The 19549-nt window shown below is 40.8% G+C and overlaps 1 protein-coding gene across 1 annotated transcript; it reads left to right on the plus strand.

The window, feature by feature from the left end:
* Positions 1–11228: 11228 nt before the first annotated feature.
* Positions 11229–17714, plus strand: lox (lysyl oxidase). The gene is made up of 7 exons (XM_084054597.1): positions 11229–11884; positions 13897–14008; positions 14539–14670; positions 15600–15756; positions 15987–16082; positions 16947–17062; positions 17585–17714. Exons 1-7 carry the CDS (start codon positions 11335–11337, stop codon positions 17589–17591), a joined length of 1170 nt encoding a protein of 389 aa, XP_083910723.1. The 5' UTR covers positions 11229–11334; the 3' UTR covers positions 17592–17714.
* Positions 17715–19549: the final 1835 nt, after the last annotated feature.

Genomic DNA, 19549 nt, shown 5'->3' on the forward strand with positions numbered 1-19549 from the left:
TTTCAGTTTCATGGTGCAGGGTAAAATGTAAAAATAAAGCAGACACAGTTTTTCATCTGGGCACTTTCATTTAAAATAAAGGACGTTAAAGTAAGTTTACCATGGCAGTATTGAAGCAGCATATGGGACTTCTGCTCTGGATACATCAAATCCTTAATCCAAATGTATGCTCTCTCGCACAACAGTGTTGCGTACTGAAAATTGCAGACCTACAAACAGGGCATCGCATCCAGCATGCCCTGTTCACTTGTTCATGTTCAACGCTCAACACCGTCGTGCGACAAAGTATGAATCGGGCTTTAGGTAGAACTAAGGAAAGGTGGAAGAGTAGAGAGAAGATGATGGGGATGATGATGATAGTATTGAGAAGAACTATCTTGATTCAGTTTCAGGTGTGCTCATTTCTAAGGTGCTGTACCTGCCTATTCTTGCCCTCTGATCCCCTCGATGTCATCATCATCTCCCTCATAATCACAAAATGTTAAAGCACATTTGACCTTTTTTGATATTTCATCATTTTGTGTTTTGTGTTTTATGTTAAATATACTTTGTTAATGTCAATTTGCCATATATGTATTGTGTGTTCTCTCTTAGACCAATTGTTTGCTCCCATGTTGTTTTTTTTGCCATTTTTGGAGGGTATTTTCTGTTCACCTTTTTGTGTTCCTCCCAGTAAGCATCGGATTGGAATCCGTTTATTGACATTTATGTGTGAGACTAAGAGAGGGAGTTTTATTAGTGGAGTCCAAAGACAGAATTTGACGTGTTTTACATTGTTTCTGTTAATGTTGTCATAATACAGTAGCATTGTGTTTTGTTATCTGTACTGTATCCTAACACTTCTAGATATGCTTGGTGTATGTGAGGATGTAGATGCATGTTTGTGTATGCATGGATAGGTAGTATGAGAGACATTAGAATTTTGATAAGTGACATTCCTTTGAGCACTGGGAGTTATTTGAGATTGCAGTGGCTAAACGTTGAGGTGCCCAGTTTTGCTTGGCTGTGCAAAAAGCCAAAACATAGAGGAGAGAGGGAGAGACTGAAGAGGGGGGGGGGGGGGGGTCTCAGAGGGATCGAGAGAAAATAATTGGATGTAAGGAAACCACTAAACTCAGTCTCCCAGAATCCTTTGCAATCGTGAGCCTGTGCCTGAATTTTCTGGTTTCATTGGAGATAGAGAGAGAGAGAGAGAGAGAAAGGCCAGACTTTTAGACTGTGTATCAGTGTGCTATAATCTCAGTGTGCGAATGCAGATTTATTGTGATGACTATTGATTATCTATCAGAATTTATATACTGCTTTTTTTTTCTCTTAACGTGTCTGCTCTTGAATCATGTGACTTTTCTTCTTTACAGGAATTCAGGTTGTTTGGACACAGACCTCTTTCATTTGTAATGGAGCTTTCCTGTCTTCCTGCTTATTTTAAAACTATTATATTTCTAAACACATCCCTGCTCCAGATGACTCCATCCTGTGTGATCTTCTGTCTCATCTACAGCATTGTGTCAGACATGTACATATGCTAGTCAGAGTAGCTGTGTATAGTAATATATTGGGAGCCGAGCACTTTTCGTTCCGTGGCCCCAGTTCCTATGCTGTCATGTCTCGGTTTGGTTTCTTATAATAAACAGATTTCTCAAAAACATCAGAACTCACATGTATCTCCCTTTATTGTGTTACATTTAGTGAATATTTAAAATTTTCAATTTTCCAAATTAGGCATTTTACTCTACAGTGTGTGGCGTTATTATCCAGAGACTATTTATTTATTTAAATATGTTTTTATTTTTTAATATCTTATATATTTAAATCACTACATATTTATTTAAATAAGCCCAGAGACTGACAAAGAGAAAGCAGGAAAGGGTTTGGTCTGTCACATCCTGCTCAGGAATGCTTCAATGAGTCATTGATGTGTTTGTTTTGGGGTTTGAACCAGTCTGACATTTTGTAGTATAGGCTAGGCCAGGGATGGTTGCATAGAGTTGGATGGTTGTCATGAAAACATCAAGTGCTATTTGCAGGAGTAACCGATATGCTACTTTTAATAGTTGTATTCTACTATTGCTGCACAAGCTTTTCAGGATAAAGGGTCGGCTGAATGTTTATAATATGAATGGAAAATGTATTCCAGATAATTCCATGTACCTTTCCGTTGGAGAACAGCAGGGGGCAGTAGAGAGCTAGTTATGACTTCACTCCACGTGAACAAGTGTGCTTGAAAATAAAAGTGTGGCGCCTTTTATAAATTGGTCTTAAAATGTATCTTGTCCATTGTGAACATTAGGGATTCTCTCCCAAATAAAACTAAAAACAAGAAGTCAGGACTCACGAAATGTTGCCATTCATTTTCAATTCATAGCCTACATTACTATTACAACAGCAGGTTTATTGATCCAATCTCTATTCCTCTCTCTCTCCCTCTCTCTCCCTCTCTTATTTTAGCTAAGGTCAGAAGCCAAAAGGTCAGTTATGGCAACATTTACACACACATATGCCTGTTTTATTTGAGAAAAAGCTGTATAATTAATTGATTATGTCTTCCCAAGTTCCTGTAGTGTAAGCCTAAGTAAATGGAATAAAATAACCACATTTGTTAGTAGTCTAAATATAAAACAGCACCATAAGGGAGAAGAATTCTGTACAAACTGTGGGTCCCAGGGGATATGGTTTCAATACCACTGTGCTAAGAGACAACAGTTTTTATATGGCTACGCTTTCAGTGTGGCGTGATGCTAGAGTAGTTCCTGCCAAAACCCTACCCTAGCTGTAATTATTTTTGAAAGTGAAAGAGAGAACTTGGCCGTGGAATACACAATCTCCAGCAGTGTGATTTCTGTCACGTACACATCGACCAGAGGTCAAAGTAAAAAGGTTCTAGAGAAACATTCACTCAAACCTATTTACTATGGGGACCAGGACAGGTAAAGGATTACACACGCAGACACATACAGGAGTGGTCCCAGTGGTGAGAATGTTGCATAGTGGGGATGGCAGCATATGTTCAAACCCAAAAAAAGAATTAAGACTAAAGGCTAGAGATTTACAGTAGGAAAGAGCTAGTCAAAAGAGACTGACTTGTGAAACTGCCGTGGGGCTGCAGTGTCTCAGGAGCTAGAGAAGCTGCTTGGGAATCGGAAGGATCCGGTTCGATTCTCAGCTCCCCTGGTTAGTGTCGAAGTGTCCTTGAGCAAGACACTGAAACCCTAACTGCGCGCGTGCGTGTGTGTGTGTGTGTGTGTGTGTGTGTGTGTGTGTGTGTGTGTGTGTGTGTGTGTGTGTGTGTGTGTGTGTGTGTGTGTGTGAATGGGTGAATGTAATGCACAATGTAAAGTGCCTTGGATAAAGATGCTATATACTGTAAATGCGTCATTTTCCAAATTCAATAAATAAATAAAGATACAGCAGATCTTCATCTTCCACTTTGCTTTTCAGCTTTGGTCTGAATAAGCAAGACATGATTTCCCATTCCCCACAGACATAAACTGACACCGCTACTGTTTGCCTGCTTCTTACAGGAGAAAGACTGAGCTACCTACAGTATACCTTAATCCTCCCCTGAAATGTGTATGTCGGACCCTATTTTAATGTCGAAACATCAAACTGGTGTATATGTTCCATCTTAACCAGTTTTATAGGCTGCTAGACTCTGCAAGGAAAGTTCTTTCTTCTGTTTTTACTTACACTAAAAGTCTACACACCTCTCTGGCTCTCCATCCCCGTCTCCCCCACACACGTCTTCTTTTGTTTGATGCTCTGGGATAGAAGGGCTCATGTGCTGCTGGAAGCCACGTAGCACAAAGTCAGTGTTCTCTTTTTTCCTTTCTTCTTCTTTATTCTCGCTGCAGGGGAAGGAGGTGGTTCTGTGGGACAGCCTGGAAAGACTGGGCAATCTTTATCACGTCAATATATGGTCTGGAAGGGACAGCTTGCATGAACCGGTGACAACATGTAACAACAGTCTTTCCCAGTGCCTCATGTATTCAGATAGAAATAGGCCTGTTAACCCTTTAAGACCTGAGGCCGATTCTACAAAAGGTTTTCGAAATCCTAACAGTTTTCTGAAAAACGTGTTGCTAATTGCTATATCATTGGTGCTCAACACTTTTTCATGTCAGGGACCCCCAAATTGATTTGTATTTGGCTGCGGACCCCCATCTCAAATGTTTTTTTCCCCCAGAAGTCAGTGGTTCCTGAGTAAATATCCTCCTTTTTTAGTTTCCCGCAATTCGTTTTTAATCATTTATTATTTCAAAAGATTTTCTTCAAAGATTGTCTACATCAAATGTATGTTGGTTGTTTCCCACTGGTGTGAGCCAGCACTCCACCAGAGTCAAAGGCCAGAATCCTCATGACGCAGATTCACATGGTTCTGATTCTGAGGGGTTGTATCGTTTTATAGGCAGTTTGACCAGAGTACAGAAGGCCCGGATGGAGTTTCACTGGGTTGGAGGTTCAGAATGGAGATGCCTGAGGGGCCCATGCTACGAGGTATACCTGCCTAAATTCCTTTAGGTGTTCAACAGCACAAGGCCAGGTCTGGGGACTTTATTAGTGTGTTCCCCACCTATATGTTTATGGACTAGTCCCTGCTTATGTGTTCCTGCTTAAGGTGAGGAATGACTTTAATAATTTGGACTATCAACCCCTCTGCTGACAGAACCCTACTAATTGTAAAACCACTTTTAATATGTTCAATGTCACTCTCTCTCTCTCTCTCTCTCTCTCCCTGTATGTCTCTCTCTTTCTCTTGTTTGCAGTCTCTCTCTGCAGTCTCTCTCTCTCGCTCAATCTCTCTCTCTCTCTCTCTCTCTCTCTCTCTCTCTCTCTCTCTCTCTCTCTCTCACACACACACACACACACTCACACTCACAAACACACACACACACACACACACACACACACACACACACACACACACACACACACACACACACACACACACACACACACACACACACACACACACACACACACACACACACACACACACACACACACACACACACACGCACACGCACACGCACACACACACACACACACACATATGCAGGTACGCAGGTGCACACACACACACACACACACACACACACACACACACACACACACACACACACACACACACACACACACACACACACACACACACACACACACACACACACACACACACACACACACACACACACACACACACGGATAGACTCACTGTGGACTTTTTGCAACAGCTACTATATGTGATTTAAGTTCTGGAAAAAGACCAGAGGATAGTTACATCAGCTACTGTATATTGGGAAATGCCAAGCCAGTTTATCCATTCAGTATAACGACCAACGTGTGTTTGATTAGACCCAGCTACACGCTGTTAGAATATCATGCTAGTATGTACTGTTACTGTAACTTAAATTCTACTCACATTTCTAATGTTTGTAAGCGATAAGCCTTTATGTAGGTGTGATTTACACAACAAGTTATGACTGTACCCAGTGTTTAGCACCTTTTGGCAGGGTTGGTATGCAAGACAATCAACACAACAAAGCATTCTCTCAATCTCTCTCTCACTCTGTCTCTCTCTCACACCCACACAATGAACATGGTTCTGGTTTTTGTGCGCATTCACGTGGACGCTTACACATGCATGCAGTCATGCACGCAAGCATGCAGCGTGCATGCACGCAGACATTAGTTACAAGATATCAAGTTTCTCCATCTCTCTTTTATTAAATCTTGCAGCTGCTGCTGCTGATGATGATGATAAAGGTAAAAGCAGTGCTACTGTGCCTAGTGTTTCCATGAGTCTTTATGTGTTCCTGCGTTGGAGTGAGGGCCCCTGTAGGCAGCGGGGCCCTCATTATGGAGCCTCTAAAACCCCCTCAGATCAACCCCTGACACCTGCATCTCATTGGGAACAGCCTGCCTTTGATGTTTACACAGATGTTATAAAAATGAGCTTTTGTTCAGCCTGATCACGTTTTCCTAGTGGCAGGCAGTAGTGGCTGGCTGAGGCTGGCAGGGACAGGGTGGTAAAATGTATACACATGTTATTACCCAGTGGCAGGCAGTAGGGGCTGGCTGAGGCTGGCAGCGCAACATGGGGGTAAAGTGCGTACACATGTTTGTTACCTAGGTGTTGCCAGGCATACAGTACATAGCCTACAGTAGCTTACTCTTCCTGCTACTGATCAGCACCAGCCTGGAATGGGTTCATATCCATGGATACAGTCATGACACAGTCCATCCAGATAAAGTCTTAAAGTCTTAGTCTGTCTCTTATCTCAGGTACTTTGTAAATATGTAGATAACTTGTTTTTGGCTTCTATTGTTCTCTTGTTTGATCTCCTTCCCACTTGCCCCCCTACCCCTCTTTTTCTCTCTCTCCCCACTCTTCTTTCTACAGAATTTAACGTTGCGATGGGAATGATGTACAAAAACAAATTTCACCCACTTTTTTACCTTGTAAACCTGTGATGTGACAATAAACCTGATTCTGATTCTGAAAAAATAGATAAAAAATAAAATAAAGAAATTAGGGTTGTCCGATATTGGCTTTTTTACCGATAACCGATATACCGATATTGTCCAACTCTTAATTACCGATACCGATATCAACCGATACCGATATATGCGGGGATTATTGTGATTAGGGTAAGCTCAAATTTCATATCACACACACCATATACAGTAAAAACTCCTGTAACTTACTTATAAAGCAAAAAAAAAAAAAAAAAAAAAAAATTTTTTTTTTTTTTTTTCAAAAACCGATACCGATATTTTCCCGATATCAATTTTTATGCTAATATCGGCCGATAATATCGGGAGGCCGATAAAATCGGACATCCCTAAAAGAAATGATTCATATTCTGATTTATGCTTAGGTGACATGGTTTGATTACAACATATCTCTTGTGTTGTTCTATCTCACCTGTGAGAATGACAGGAAAAGACACTGTAGAAAGAAAAAAATGCAACATGTCATCAACGAGAAGACCAGGAAGGACAATAAGCTCTGGAAATGCTAATCGCCCCTAGGCATATGAAAGATTGACACCTGTCTGCCTACCACACACACACACACACACACACACACACACACACACACACACACACACACACACACACACACACACACACACACACACACACACACACACACACTATGATCTTTATTATCCTTACACATTTTTCTTTACTAACATTCATTATTTCTTGTTATTTTTGCTGCTACAAAAGGGAAGAATTTTACTCTTGAAATACTTGAATCTAGAATTTGTGCTTATAGAGCGCGCCAACGACTCGTCACCACGGGGGGCGTGGCATAGTAGCTGCAGACATACTTGAGGGGGGCAATGTTAAGTCAACCTGGTTTTTACCCCTCAAAGATGTCCGCCGCTACCAAAAGACACTTGTTGACGCCCCCTTCAGGATTTTTGGCACGCTCTATAGGACATTACCCAGAGGGTCTCTACAGTCATTGTTTCATAGGCATGCAACAAACTGACCCACTAGAAAACCCCAAAACATTTTTATCTTTCTTTACTGCCTAAAAGTGACAGAGCAGCTAATGGTTGGCAGATGTCCTAATGCCATTGCTTTACCTTAAGTAAACAAATGCAGGATCACCACAGCATCATGGGCCACAGCCATATAACCTGTACTTTTGGAAACTACTGCATGGCAACAAGAACACAAACAGTATGTAATTATAATATAGAATATATTATATCGTCGGTGTCCAGGACGAACCAGCTAACTCCATTTTCATCTTTTTTTTTCCATGAATCAATGCTATTGAGCACCCTTTAGGTCTGTGTAAAAAATCAAAACATTTGAACCAATGAAAAGTATTAAGAAGCGCCTCTGACGAAAACTCCATTGGATCCTCAAACTGTCCGTCAAAAACAAACAACTCCCCCCCTCTCCTCTACAGCGCTGCTTTTTAACAGCATGAGTAGAGCGCATTGCGCAGTGAGCGAGGAGGAGGAATACGTAAATATTAACTCCCCGTAGTCTGTTAAAACTATGCAGTGTACCTGTTTATCAAACTTAGCACTGACGCTAATGTTATGAAAACAAGTAATTATATTTCTAAAATCTATGAAGTGTTTAGTGAGGAGAGCAATGTGACAAGAAGAAAGGCGTTCATAGCATTTCTGTCGCGCTTCTGCTACCTCTTTGCAGAAGTTATTGTACTATTTAAAGTCCTGTTTATTATTGTAGGCCTATATAATAAGTGGCATGAAGCATCAGGGCATTAATTCACACGTTGTTGTGATGCATTGTGAGCTTAGAGATCCATTGTTAGCTTTTGAGAAGTTGTACCCCTTTGAAACCTCTCCCTCAGCAGCGAGTGGCTATTGTTGTTTGGACACCTAACTCCACTTCAGCTTGATTTCTGCTCGTCAGAAACTGCTAACTCCACTTGCGCTGGGTAAAGTGTTGATTTACCCGCGATTTGGGTACAGTGTTGATAATATAATGACACATGCAAGTATCTGACAATATATAAAGTCACTATACCAACTTTGATGAGGCAGCATTGCTTTGTTTTAAAAAATATAAGGCTTTCTTCATTTCCTGAAAAACGTATATTTTGTTTTTTCGTTTCCTGAACAATGAGCGTTTTGGAGTAAGCAGTTTCGCGCTGGACAGCAAAGATATTTTCTTTCTATGCCTTTCACTATGTCATTCACACATTTTATTTCAATCTGACTGTTGACATTCTAGCTTAAGGCAGTATTTGTATACAATTTACTTTTTTTTTTTTGTGCAGACATGACTCATTCAAGTGACTTACAAGTGAGTAGTCCATAACATATATCTGGTATTGCTATGATTATTATGTCCCGCTTCATAATCAAATACGTTACTGAATGTTGCTTCCTGCATGGGTTTTCAGTCCAATTATACACTTGTGTTGCGTTGACATTCTAGGCCTGGGCAGGATTTTGGTAATTTAGATGAACTGTAACTGTTACACAACTTGCTTGAAGTAACTAATTTGAAAATCTCTTTAAGTGACTTATTGAAATGTATCTTGTTTGAAGTAGCTAGCAGTATATGTTTAAAAGGAAAGATGAGAAGCACGTGTGTGTGTGTGTGTGTGTGTGTGTGTGTGTGTGTGTGTGTGTGTGTGTGTGTGTGTGTGTGTGTGTGTGTGTGTGTGTGCGCGCGTGTGTGCGCACGCGTGTGTGCATGCATGCGTGTGTGTGTATGTGTGTGAGGTGTGTGTGCATGTGTGAAATGGAGCAAGAGTACAATGCATGCATTTTTGTATTAGTGCTCAGAAGTGTATAAATCAATAGACATGCGCACTGTATAAGCAGCTGATGAGCATATGCGTTAGAGACATAAAGATATAAGCTACATGTTTATGTGGGCTTTGTGCCACGTGGGTGGCACAAAGCACAACTGGAGGAAACCTCTCAGTCGGTAAGTGCCTCAATTCCAGCCTTTTAAAGCATCCTGAGGTCTCAGCAGGGAGACGGGAATATGAAACATGGGGAGCAGGAGGGAACGCATTCCACTCATAAAATAAAACAAAAGCCTGGACTGTCTTTATGACAAGGAGTTTACTGTATACCACTGGGCAAATCCATTTCACTAGTTTTCAACTTAAGAATACTAAAGTCCTTGTTAAATAGAAGGCTGTGTTTTAAGTGTACATGTTGTAAGGTAGGCCAAGTGTTTGACATGATTGCAGAACTCTGAGAGGACATAACCGGCTGACCATAATACTAACTCTTTCCAATGACAACTAAGCAAACAAGGTAGTGGTCGCTTAAATTGTACAGAGGTTAGAGCAAAAAGTTGCCAGTTTACATCTGCAGATGGTCCTGGAAAAATCTAAGCTGGGGACATTAGTGAGAACATATTTCATCTTTCTCAGAATCTATACTGCTAATGTGCCCTGCTCCACTTAACAGGCACTTTGAACCTTGACCCTTCTATAGTGGAGCTGCTCAGGGCCTGTGATCCAACAAAGATTGCACTGGGCATCCAGTGGCAATGAAATAAAATAAAAATAATCAATGATAATGAAAAATAATGATAATAATCGTAATAACCATCATTTAACACAGGGGTCTTCAACAGGGGGTCCGGGACCCCTAGGGGGTCCTCAGAGTTACTACAGGGGGTCCGCCAAATCTTTGTGTGATAGGATTTTGTTTACCTTAACCACTTGAACCCTAGCATCCCTTTTCTGAGGAGAACTTTAGCCAAAAAATAGCAGATCTACAAGCTCACAACGCCTCGCAGCTTGTAGATCGGCTATTTGGCAAAGAGGTGTTTGGTGTAGAGGGGAAAAAAGAGCAGACCAAGTAAACAAAAAAAGTAGAATCTGAAACACGATTTTTATACAATATAGAGGGGGTCCCTGCTTCATCTCTCTCAGCTAGGGGGTCCTTGGCCTGAAAACGTTGAAGACCCCTGATTTAACATAATATGAGAGAGGGAGCAGAAACAAGTCTATGACCCATCTTCTATCACTGGCAGTGATAGAAGATGGGTCATAGACTTGTTTCAACATATGGGGCTGTTATGGTATAGGCAGTGATTCACTGCCTATACCATAACAACCCCATATGTACTTTATGTAGACCTATGTGATGCAGTAGATATACCTAGCCTACACATTGTGTATAGGCCTACTGTAGATTATACCATAACCATCTGAGTTTAAAATGAGAAACCTACTATTGCAAAAGAGATAATTAGCTAGGTCACAACGGGACAGCTGAGTGACCAAAAAAATGCCACAAATTACACCTCCTGCTGTGGAGAAAGGAGCAGCTACTGTACATCTAAAGTGAAAGAAAACAATAGCACAAACCTTAAACAAAACAAGTTCATTTTTTTTACTGTCATTCTATTCTATTCAATTCTATTCTAAAAAAATATAAATTAGAAAGAATTAACTAAATTAGCTGAATTGACATTAAAGCAAAAGTCAGGTGTGTTGCTCTGGTAAACTTATCTCAGCATGGCTATTTAAAACAAACAAGGGCATGGTCTCAGTTCAGTCTGAATAAAATGGGAATGATGGTCAAATTAAAAGTTCGCCTTCACATTGATGACACTAAATGAAGTCTACTCTCACATAACATCATCTGCCCACAGCAGCTTGTGTAACTTGGAATCTGTTTAAAAGTGGAACTCCTCCTCTGCCTCCTCTCCACTCTCCATCAGCATGCAGTAGTTAGATGTGGGGACCACTCCAATAGAACCCTTAGTTGTGAAAAGTAGGCCTATGCATTTGGGCAGCAACTGGATAGAACACATTCTCCCCAGCATTATTTTTAGTTTAATTTATTGTTTATCTCACCTTTAGGCATGAAGGGACTGTCATTCGATGCATTTTTGCTGTCTGTCACACAGTTATGTTTTCTTTGTAGTTTCTTAGACAAGGGTCGTTGTCAGGAGGAGGACGGCCCCCGGACAGGTGCGCTGAGACAGGGCTTAACGTGGCAGCACAATGGTCAGGTTTTCAGCATCCGAAGCGGCGGTTCTCAGTACCAGCCGTCAAACCGGAGACATGCCCCGGCCCATCAACGAAACCCCGTCGTCGTCGTCAGCAACAATAACGAGATTAACGACACCTTGGCCGCTCCTTCTCGAGGCTCTCCCAGGCTCCCGGCTAGCAGCGGCGGTGCGCAATTACGCGCCGCGCGCCAGCAGCGCGGGAACCGGCCAGCAGCTCCCCGCGCTGAGGATGATTCTGCTGCACCCGTTAGGCGGGAGGACATGATGGTCGGAGATGATCCATACAACCCCTACAAGTCCTCTAACTATTATCCTTATTACAACTACTACAACTCCTACCACAGACCGAGGCCCGCCGCCAGAGCCAGAGCTGGTGCTGGCACCAGCAATCACCAGGCTGGTACGTATGGGGAAATTACATTGTCACATTATTATGAAGTGTAAATGTAGGCTATTATTACCCAGTTTTCTACCCTCTGGTCTTTTCCCCATAATAAAATGATCGGACAGTGTTTTTATGGTTGCTATTTTAAGTTCACAAGATTTCAAAATCTGTGTAAGATTGTATTAATGTTTTATGCTTTGAATGTAACTGTTTGGCCTACTCTATTTGAATGTTTTCATAGTCCAATGAGATTGTTTAGTTCTTTAACATGTGCTGTGTTGTATGTGACTCATAACTCTGAGGCACTGGCAAGATGTTAGGTTGCTGATTGATTTATTGATTTATTGATTGATTGATTGATTGATTGATTGATGTCAAGTCCCATGCATATTGTACATGCATGAATTAGATTAAATCCTATCAAATTGAGAGTGACAATTTAGGACATGTCAAAAATGCTTTTAGTAACTCACTCCTAATTATTGCTCATGTTGTCCTGCTTGCTCCATACAATAGGGTGCTTGCATGCTTCCAAATACTTTTTAAACAAATCCCAACTGCTATACTGTGAAGTGAAGAATTGACTTAAATATTCAGCCACTAGATGTTGCACTTTTACAACACCTGTAGGTTCCATAGGGTTCTCTTATTTCCCCATATTTCCCCATCATGACTATAAGACACTGGCAGCAATCATGTCATTTGCAACATTGTAAAAAGAAAAGAAAAATACTTTGCCAACAAAAATGGCTTACAGAGCTGTGAAGTTACCAGACCGTCAAAGTTGAAAAAAATTATATATATATATATATATATATATATATAATAAAAAATCACAATCATGCCAATGTAATTTGCATCTATATACACTAGCTTTGAGATGTGTATTTGTATATCCGCCCATGTCTATGTGTAGTGAGGTAAGGCCAAGGATAAGGCCCCACCCCTTCTGTCATATCAGATCGACAGTTCCTTAATAAATGACAACAGAGATGGATAACAATAACAGTACCTTAACCTTGCATTACCATGCAGGCTTTAGACAGTAACTGTGGAAAGCCTGATTGCTAAATTCTATTTGCTGCTCAGTGCTCTGCTCCAGTATAGAGCTGCCTACTGTGTCTGGTAATACAGCAACAGACCGGATCAGCAACCAGCAAGGTTACAAACTATTAGGCCAAAAGTCCTAAAGCCGACACAGGGGGGGGAAAATGAATAAAATAGGGATTTTATTTGATTAACTCTAAAGGGTTTGAATCCTCGGTAGGACATAAAAGCTACACATTGCTTTAATCTAATCTCTTCTTCATCATCATCATTTGGTTTTGAACGAGCAAACAGAGTGCGTGCGGAAAGGCACTGCAGAAGTTCTTATGACTGCAAGACTGTCTCGAAAACTTGTCTGGATTGCCTTGGAATTTACTGTGCACCTTCGTCTTCTGCAAGGGATGAACTCTCTTGATTTTGGTGACCCCATGGCCTTTCCTCTATAGTGCCACCCACAGACCAAAATGTCCACTTACACAAGATATCAAAAGATCTAATGGCCGGATTACCATGAATGCATTCATGCTCCCCAGTGCATGAATTGTACTGATGCCAGAAGTGATGCCATGGCCTTTTCCTCTAGCACCACCATTAGGCCAAAATGTCCACATGCATGCAAGATCTCTCACAATCTAATGGGCAGATTTCATGAAACTTTCTAAGCACATTCATGCTCCTCAGAGGATGAAACCTAACTATTTGAGTGACCCCATGACCTTGTCTCTAATGCCACTGTCAGTCAGAAATGTCATCCTTGCATGCAAGATTGCAGGAGGCGCCCACTGATTTTGGCGACCCTGTGGCCTTTCCTATTGACTCCTTAATACATTAATTTTTTTCATTTTCTAGCCCCACTATGGAGAATGAGGATGGTGGAGCTTTTAGACTATTTTAAGTCGTATTCAATGTTGGATTGGATCCCTTGTTCTCTCTCAACTGCCATGTTGGCTGAAGGATTTGTGTCCTTGTCCTGAGTGTAGGAGGTCTCCCTGACCTGTACCCTGACCCCTACTACGTCCAGGTTTCTACATATGTCCAGAGACTCCCCATGTACAACCTGCGCTGTGCTGCAGAGGAGAACTGCCTGGCCAGGTATAGTACACTACTCCACTACACTACTAAAGAATACAATGCAATACTAATGATTTATGAGGTTGCATACTATCAGGAGAGCTTTCATATACATCACAAAACAAAAACATATCACATCCTGCCACAGCTTTGCTAATTCTACCCTACACCCTGACTCCACCCACAGGCTTTTTCCTGCACTGTACATAATTACAATTTCATGTGAATTGTGGGAATACATTGTCTTTATTCTATTATTGAACATGAAGCTTCTAGTGGTGACTGCATGATTCACCATTTGCATTGATGACTGAGCACTTTGCATCCCTATTAGCGAGCATTCATTTGAATTTAATCTGTAGTAGGAAGCAAAATTGTGCAATGGGATTTATGATGCTTATCAATATGCAGGACCTGATGTAACTATTCCTTGTCCAATAACTTGTCCAATAACTCTCCTGCAATCCATTCCTAATTTCCTCTCCTCTCCTCTCCTCTCCTCTCCTCTCCTCTCCTCTCCTCTCCTCTCCTCTCCTCTCTGGTCCATACAGTTCAGCAGCTTATGCTCAAGACTATGATACCAGGGTCCTGTTGAGGTTTCCTCAGAGAGTGAAGAACCAGGGAACAGCTGACTTCCTCCCCAGTAGACCTCGCTATGCTTGGGAGTGGCACAGCTGCCATCAGTAAGTCACGTTGACTTTATGTTATTGTGCAGTAATACGACAGTAGTCACACTACACTTTTTTTAAAAATTTCCCACGGTCTCCTAACTATAACTGGGATTAACACAGTACCAACTATAAGTCACATTTATTGGCTCTGATATATCCATTTTGTGGTGGAGGTTGACCTCTTTCACATTGTAGTTAACTAATTGTACATTTGAACATGGGCTTCCAGGTGACATAGAGGTGAAACACTCGCCCACCACCACCAGGCTCTCTAATGAATGCAATTGCCGGTGTTGGGTGGGAAGTTAGCAGGGGATTTTTTCCTTGTCGCTGCTCTAGAGACCTCTACTGGTTGGTTGCCTGGGATACCTGTTCAGCGGGGAGAGGAACTGGGGAAGATACTGCAGACTTTGGTAGAGAAGTCTGCACTCACTCTTGTCTATCTCGCTCTTGTCTAGAGGAGGAAAATGGTTGTCTACTCCATCCCGAGGCCAGAGACTGGGACTGCAGTACACATGGGGGGAATTGGCAATGACTGAAGTTGTTGGAAAATGAACACATTTTGATTTGAGTGACATTAGAGCTGTCACCTCATAGTCATTTGTGATTTGTTATGCTTTTTTCCTACGCTGAATTATTTCTTGCTAAATGACATGCAAATGTAGTGTAAACTCTAGATATATAACCATTTATTTCTATCAATATGTAGGCCAATAGCCAGTAGGCATTGTGAAATCGACATTAGAATGTTCCGTTCTCACCCTCACCAACCTGAAAAGTCTGATCATTGCCTCATTGTATGTGACAAACAGCTTTACAGATTTGTCAATTAAATCAATCAATCATTAGTTGATACATTTGCATGTCTATTAGTTGACTAATATTTTTTTTAGTCGAAGACAGCCTTAAATGACCATTTCTTATGCTGTGTTGTTCCTCAGTCACTTCCACAGCATGGATCAATTCAGTCTGTACGAGTTGCTGGATGCAAGCACCCAGAGTCGGGTTGCAGAGGGACACAAAGCTAGCTTCTGCTTGGAGGACACGTCCTGCGACCATGGATACTACCGCCGCTACGCCTGCACCTCTCACACACAGGTTTGGATGATACACATGTACAGTATGTAACGAAATCCTGCCAGAAGCCCATAAGCCTAACATCTCGCTTTGGCAGAGAGGATTCCCTACACAGACACAGATATCTGATTTGAGGATGTTGTTGTTGTTGTTGTTGTTGTTGTTGTTGTTGTTGTTGTTGTTGTTGTTGTTGTTGTTGTTGATGATGATGATGATGATGATGATGATGATGATGCTTTTTTTCTGTCCAGGGTCTGAGTCCTGGTTGCTATGATACCTACAATGCTGATATTGACTGCCAGTGGATTGATATCACCGATATCTCACCAGGAAAATACGTACTCAAGGTCTGAGCATTATAGGCCCTGTCACAGGGGACAGTCCATACAGTATACTGTACACTTTATTTAACCATGTCATTCCTGCTTTGTTGACTGCTGTCCCCCAGGGGTCTATACTTGGTCCCCTCCTTTTTGGCCTGCTTACCAAATCTCTTTGCTGAAAATAGCCAATCTACAGTCTCACAATGTGGCACGCTGCGATGCATTGTGAGATTGTAGATCTGCAATTTATGTTTATCTGTAAAATATTTGCCTATTTTCGCTGATTTCTCGCCTGTTATGACATGCCCAGAATAGGACCTATTAACATACCCTAAGCCCTAAAAGCCAAAGTGCCGTGACCACGTTTTTGTACACACTTCTTTATTTGTTTGATTATTTTTGTAGTTACTGCACTTTGGCTTTATAGGGACAGCAAAGTTTGCGGACAAGCCAAGTACAGTATGCTTGTATTCCTATATTGTGACAGGTCCTGTCACAGTGTCCACTCCATACAGTATACTGTACACTTCATCTAACATGTAATTCCGTTGACTGCTGTCTCCCCGGGGTCTATACTTGATGGTCCCGGTCCCGTACTGTTTTGCCTGCATAACAAATCTCCTCGCTGAAAATAACCAATCTACAATCTCACAATGCACCACGCTGCGACGCATTGTGAGAATTTAGATCAGCTATTTTTGGCAAATATTTGCCTCTTTTAGCTGATTGTTCGCCTGCTATGACATGCCCAGAATAGGACCTATTAACGTGCCCTTTGACTAAGAGGAATTATGTAATTTGTGGACAAGCTAATTATGTTTGTATTCTTATATTGCAAGTCGTAGGCAATAGATTCTAATATAAAAATATTGTGTTTTGTCTTATCAGTTGACAGTAAACCCAAATCAGCAGGTTCCAGAGTCCAACTTTAACAACAACGTAGTACGTTGCGATGTACAGTACACTGGCACAGCAGCACACGTCTCTGGCTGCAGTATCACCAGGTAAGACTTGCTTCTCCTTTGTTATAGTCAATCTATATTACATTTCTGTCGGGATCGGGAGTCGAACCCGCGGCGCGCTGTCATGCTACATTTAACTTAGGTGCCTGGACCGCTGCGCCAATAGTCCAGGCCAATGACTTAGATTTTAAATGAAGCCAGCATGGGTGCATAGGGCTCCAGAAGTTAAAGCTTTGACTATTACTCCATGCATTCCCTACGCATTTTTGCTCTTGTCTATTTTCCAGAAACAATACTACTATGCACACACTGATACAGTGATACTGAATTCAGTAACCCACACATATTACACACAGCTGCTCATTGCTCTTGCTAGCTATTGAATGTTGCCTTTGGAACAACTTTATAAAGCTCACAAGAGCTTGTAGATCAGCTATTTGAGGAAATTATGATGTAGCCTAATGTGAGCCCATTGTTGTGAGTGATTTAGTCTTTTTACACTGTCTACTGTAACATAATTCTATCTGTCCATTGCTGATTTAATGTTTTTCTGTGTTTTCACAGCTACTGAGTCTGAAAACAACAACTAAACCAATGCAGCGGAGCTGAGGAGAAATGATGCTAAACATGTCAACACTCAAAGGCTGTTTGAGTCACTTTTACAGTAGTTTTGTAATTGCCTGATTTATTTCCGTACATTGTAACAATAGTTTTTAACCACTTAAGCCCATATACTTTGTTGTACTACGAATAGTGAAAATAGCCAATCTACAAGTTCAAATGGCATTGAGATGAGACGTCTTGTAAACTTGTAGATCTGCAATTTCCCCCCCACATACTTTTGAACATTTGGGAACATTCGGGAACATTTGGAAAGATTTTCTCCTATTAGGGTTAGCCCAAAATATGGACGCCAGGCTGAAAGTGGTTAATACATTAATGTATATATCTATGTATTTACAGGGAAGAAATAGAAATTAAGGACCGTATGAGAGAGCGAGAGAGAGAGAGAGAGAGAGAGAGAGAGAGAGAGAGAGAGAGAGAGAGAGAGAGAGAGAGAGAGAGAGAGAGAGAGAGAGAGAGAGAGAGAGAGAGAGAGAGAGAGAGAGAGAGAGAGAGAGAGAGAGAGAGAGAGAGAGAGAGAGAGAGAGAGAGAGAGAGAGAGAGAGAGAGAGAGAGAGAGAGAGAGAGAGAGAGAGAGACTGCAATAAACAAAGATATAGCCTACAGTAATAGAGGGAGTTAGAAGGGAGTCGAGAAAGGGAAGAAAGAGTGCAGAAATCATACACAGATTAAATGAGCTACTGACATTTGCTTTCTCAAGTACTGTACTTAAGTAAAATTTTGAGGTATTTGTACTTTACTTGAGTTTTTCCAATTTCCAATACTTTTACTTCTACTCCCCTGCATCTCAGAGGCAAATATTGTACTTTTACTCCATTACTATTATTTGACCACTTTAGTTACTAGTTACTTTGTGTAGATTTAGCTTACAAAACATACATACAACTACAGCCCTGAAAACTTTGGCTATTTGAAAAAAAGCGTTGTGAGCTTGTAGATCTGCTATTTTCAAAGGCTTTTTGTACATTTCATATACTCTAGAAAACTTGTGAAATGGGACATTCTGCATAATGAGTATACTTTTGGTACTTTAAGTAAATTTTGATGCCAATACCTTTGTTCTTTTACTCAAGTACATTTTGAATTCCGGACTTTTACTTGTAACAGAGTATTTCTATATTGCAGTATTGATACTTTTACTTAAGTAAAAAAAAAAGGTACTTTTTTTCCACCACTGACTGTAACTGTGTTTTCATTATAAGGGTTGTCTTCTATTTTGTGCCATTGTGAACCTAAATCAATTAAACCTACTGGGAGGAATCACAATGGCCGCAACTTGTAGCTGTAATTTCTCATGAAAACAGGAAGTGTACTGAGAAATATAATGGATTTAAGTCTGAATTATGCTTTGGCGACTAATGACAAATAATGATGTATTTTCAACTGAAAATATGCCTTATTTTTGTTGAGTGATATATTTTGCACAACATTTTGTTGCAGAAGCATAAATCAGGCTTTGGAATGTGGTCGTCAGTCTGTAAGGAGAGATCTGTATATAGTGCAAGATGTATTTTGATGAAGGCCTGTACTTGTGAAGTATAATATCTGCAGAGCATGTATATTGGCTGTCAGGTATCAATAAAGTTTGCTTGAATGTGAATGTGTGTGATTTATTATCATTATTATTAATAGGCTATGTGATATGATTGGTTACTAAAATATAAAAATAGAGATAGATAAGTGAATAAGAAAGTCATTTTACATGTTAGATCCATTTATGGGTATAAGATGGCAGTCTGCAGTGGTTCTCAAGCTTTTTCATATCAAGGAACCTATTTTAGTCAACTTTATAGTCATGGAGATGTCATCTCTCAGACATACATTTTGGAATATTTTGTTATTGTTGGATATGATTTAGTCCAACATTCCGTATTGATGTGGTACAGATAATAGCCAGGCAAACTA

Source organism: Gymnoscopelus microlampas (genome assembly GCF_963454915.1).
Source record: "Gymnoscopelus microlampas genome assembly, chromosome: 4".
NCBI classification, from domain to species: Eukaryota; Metazoa; Chordata; class Actinopteri; order Myctophiformes; family Myctophidae; genus Gymnoscopelus; species Gymnoscopelus microlampas.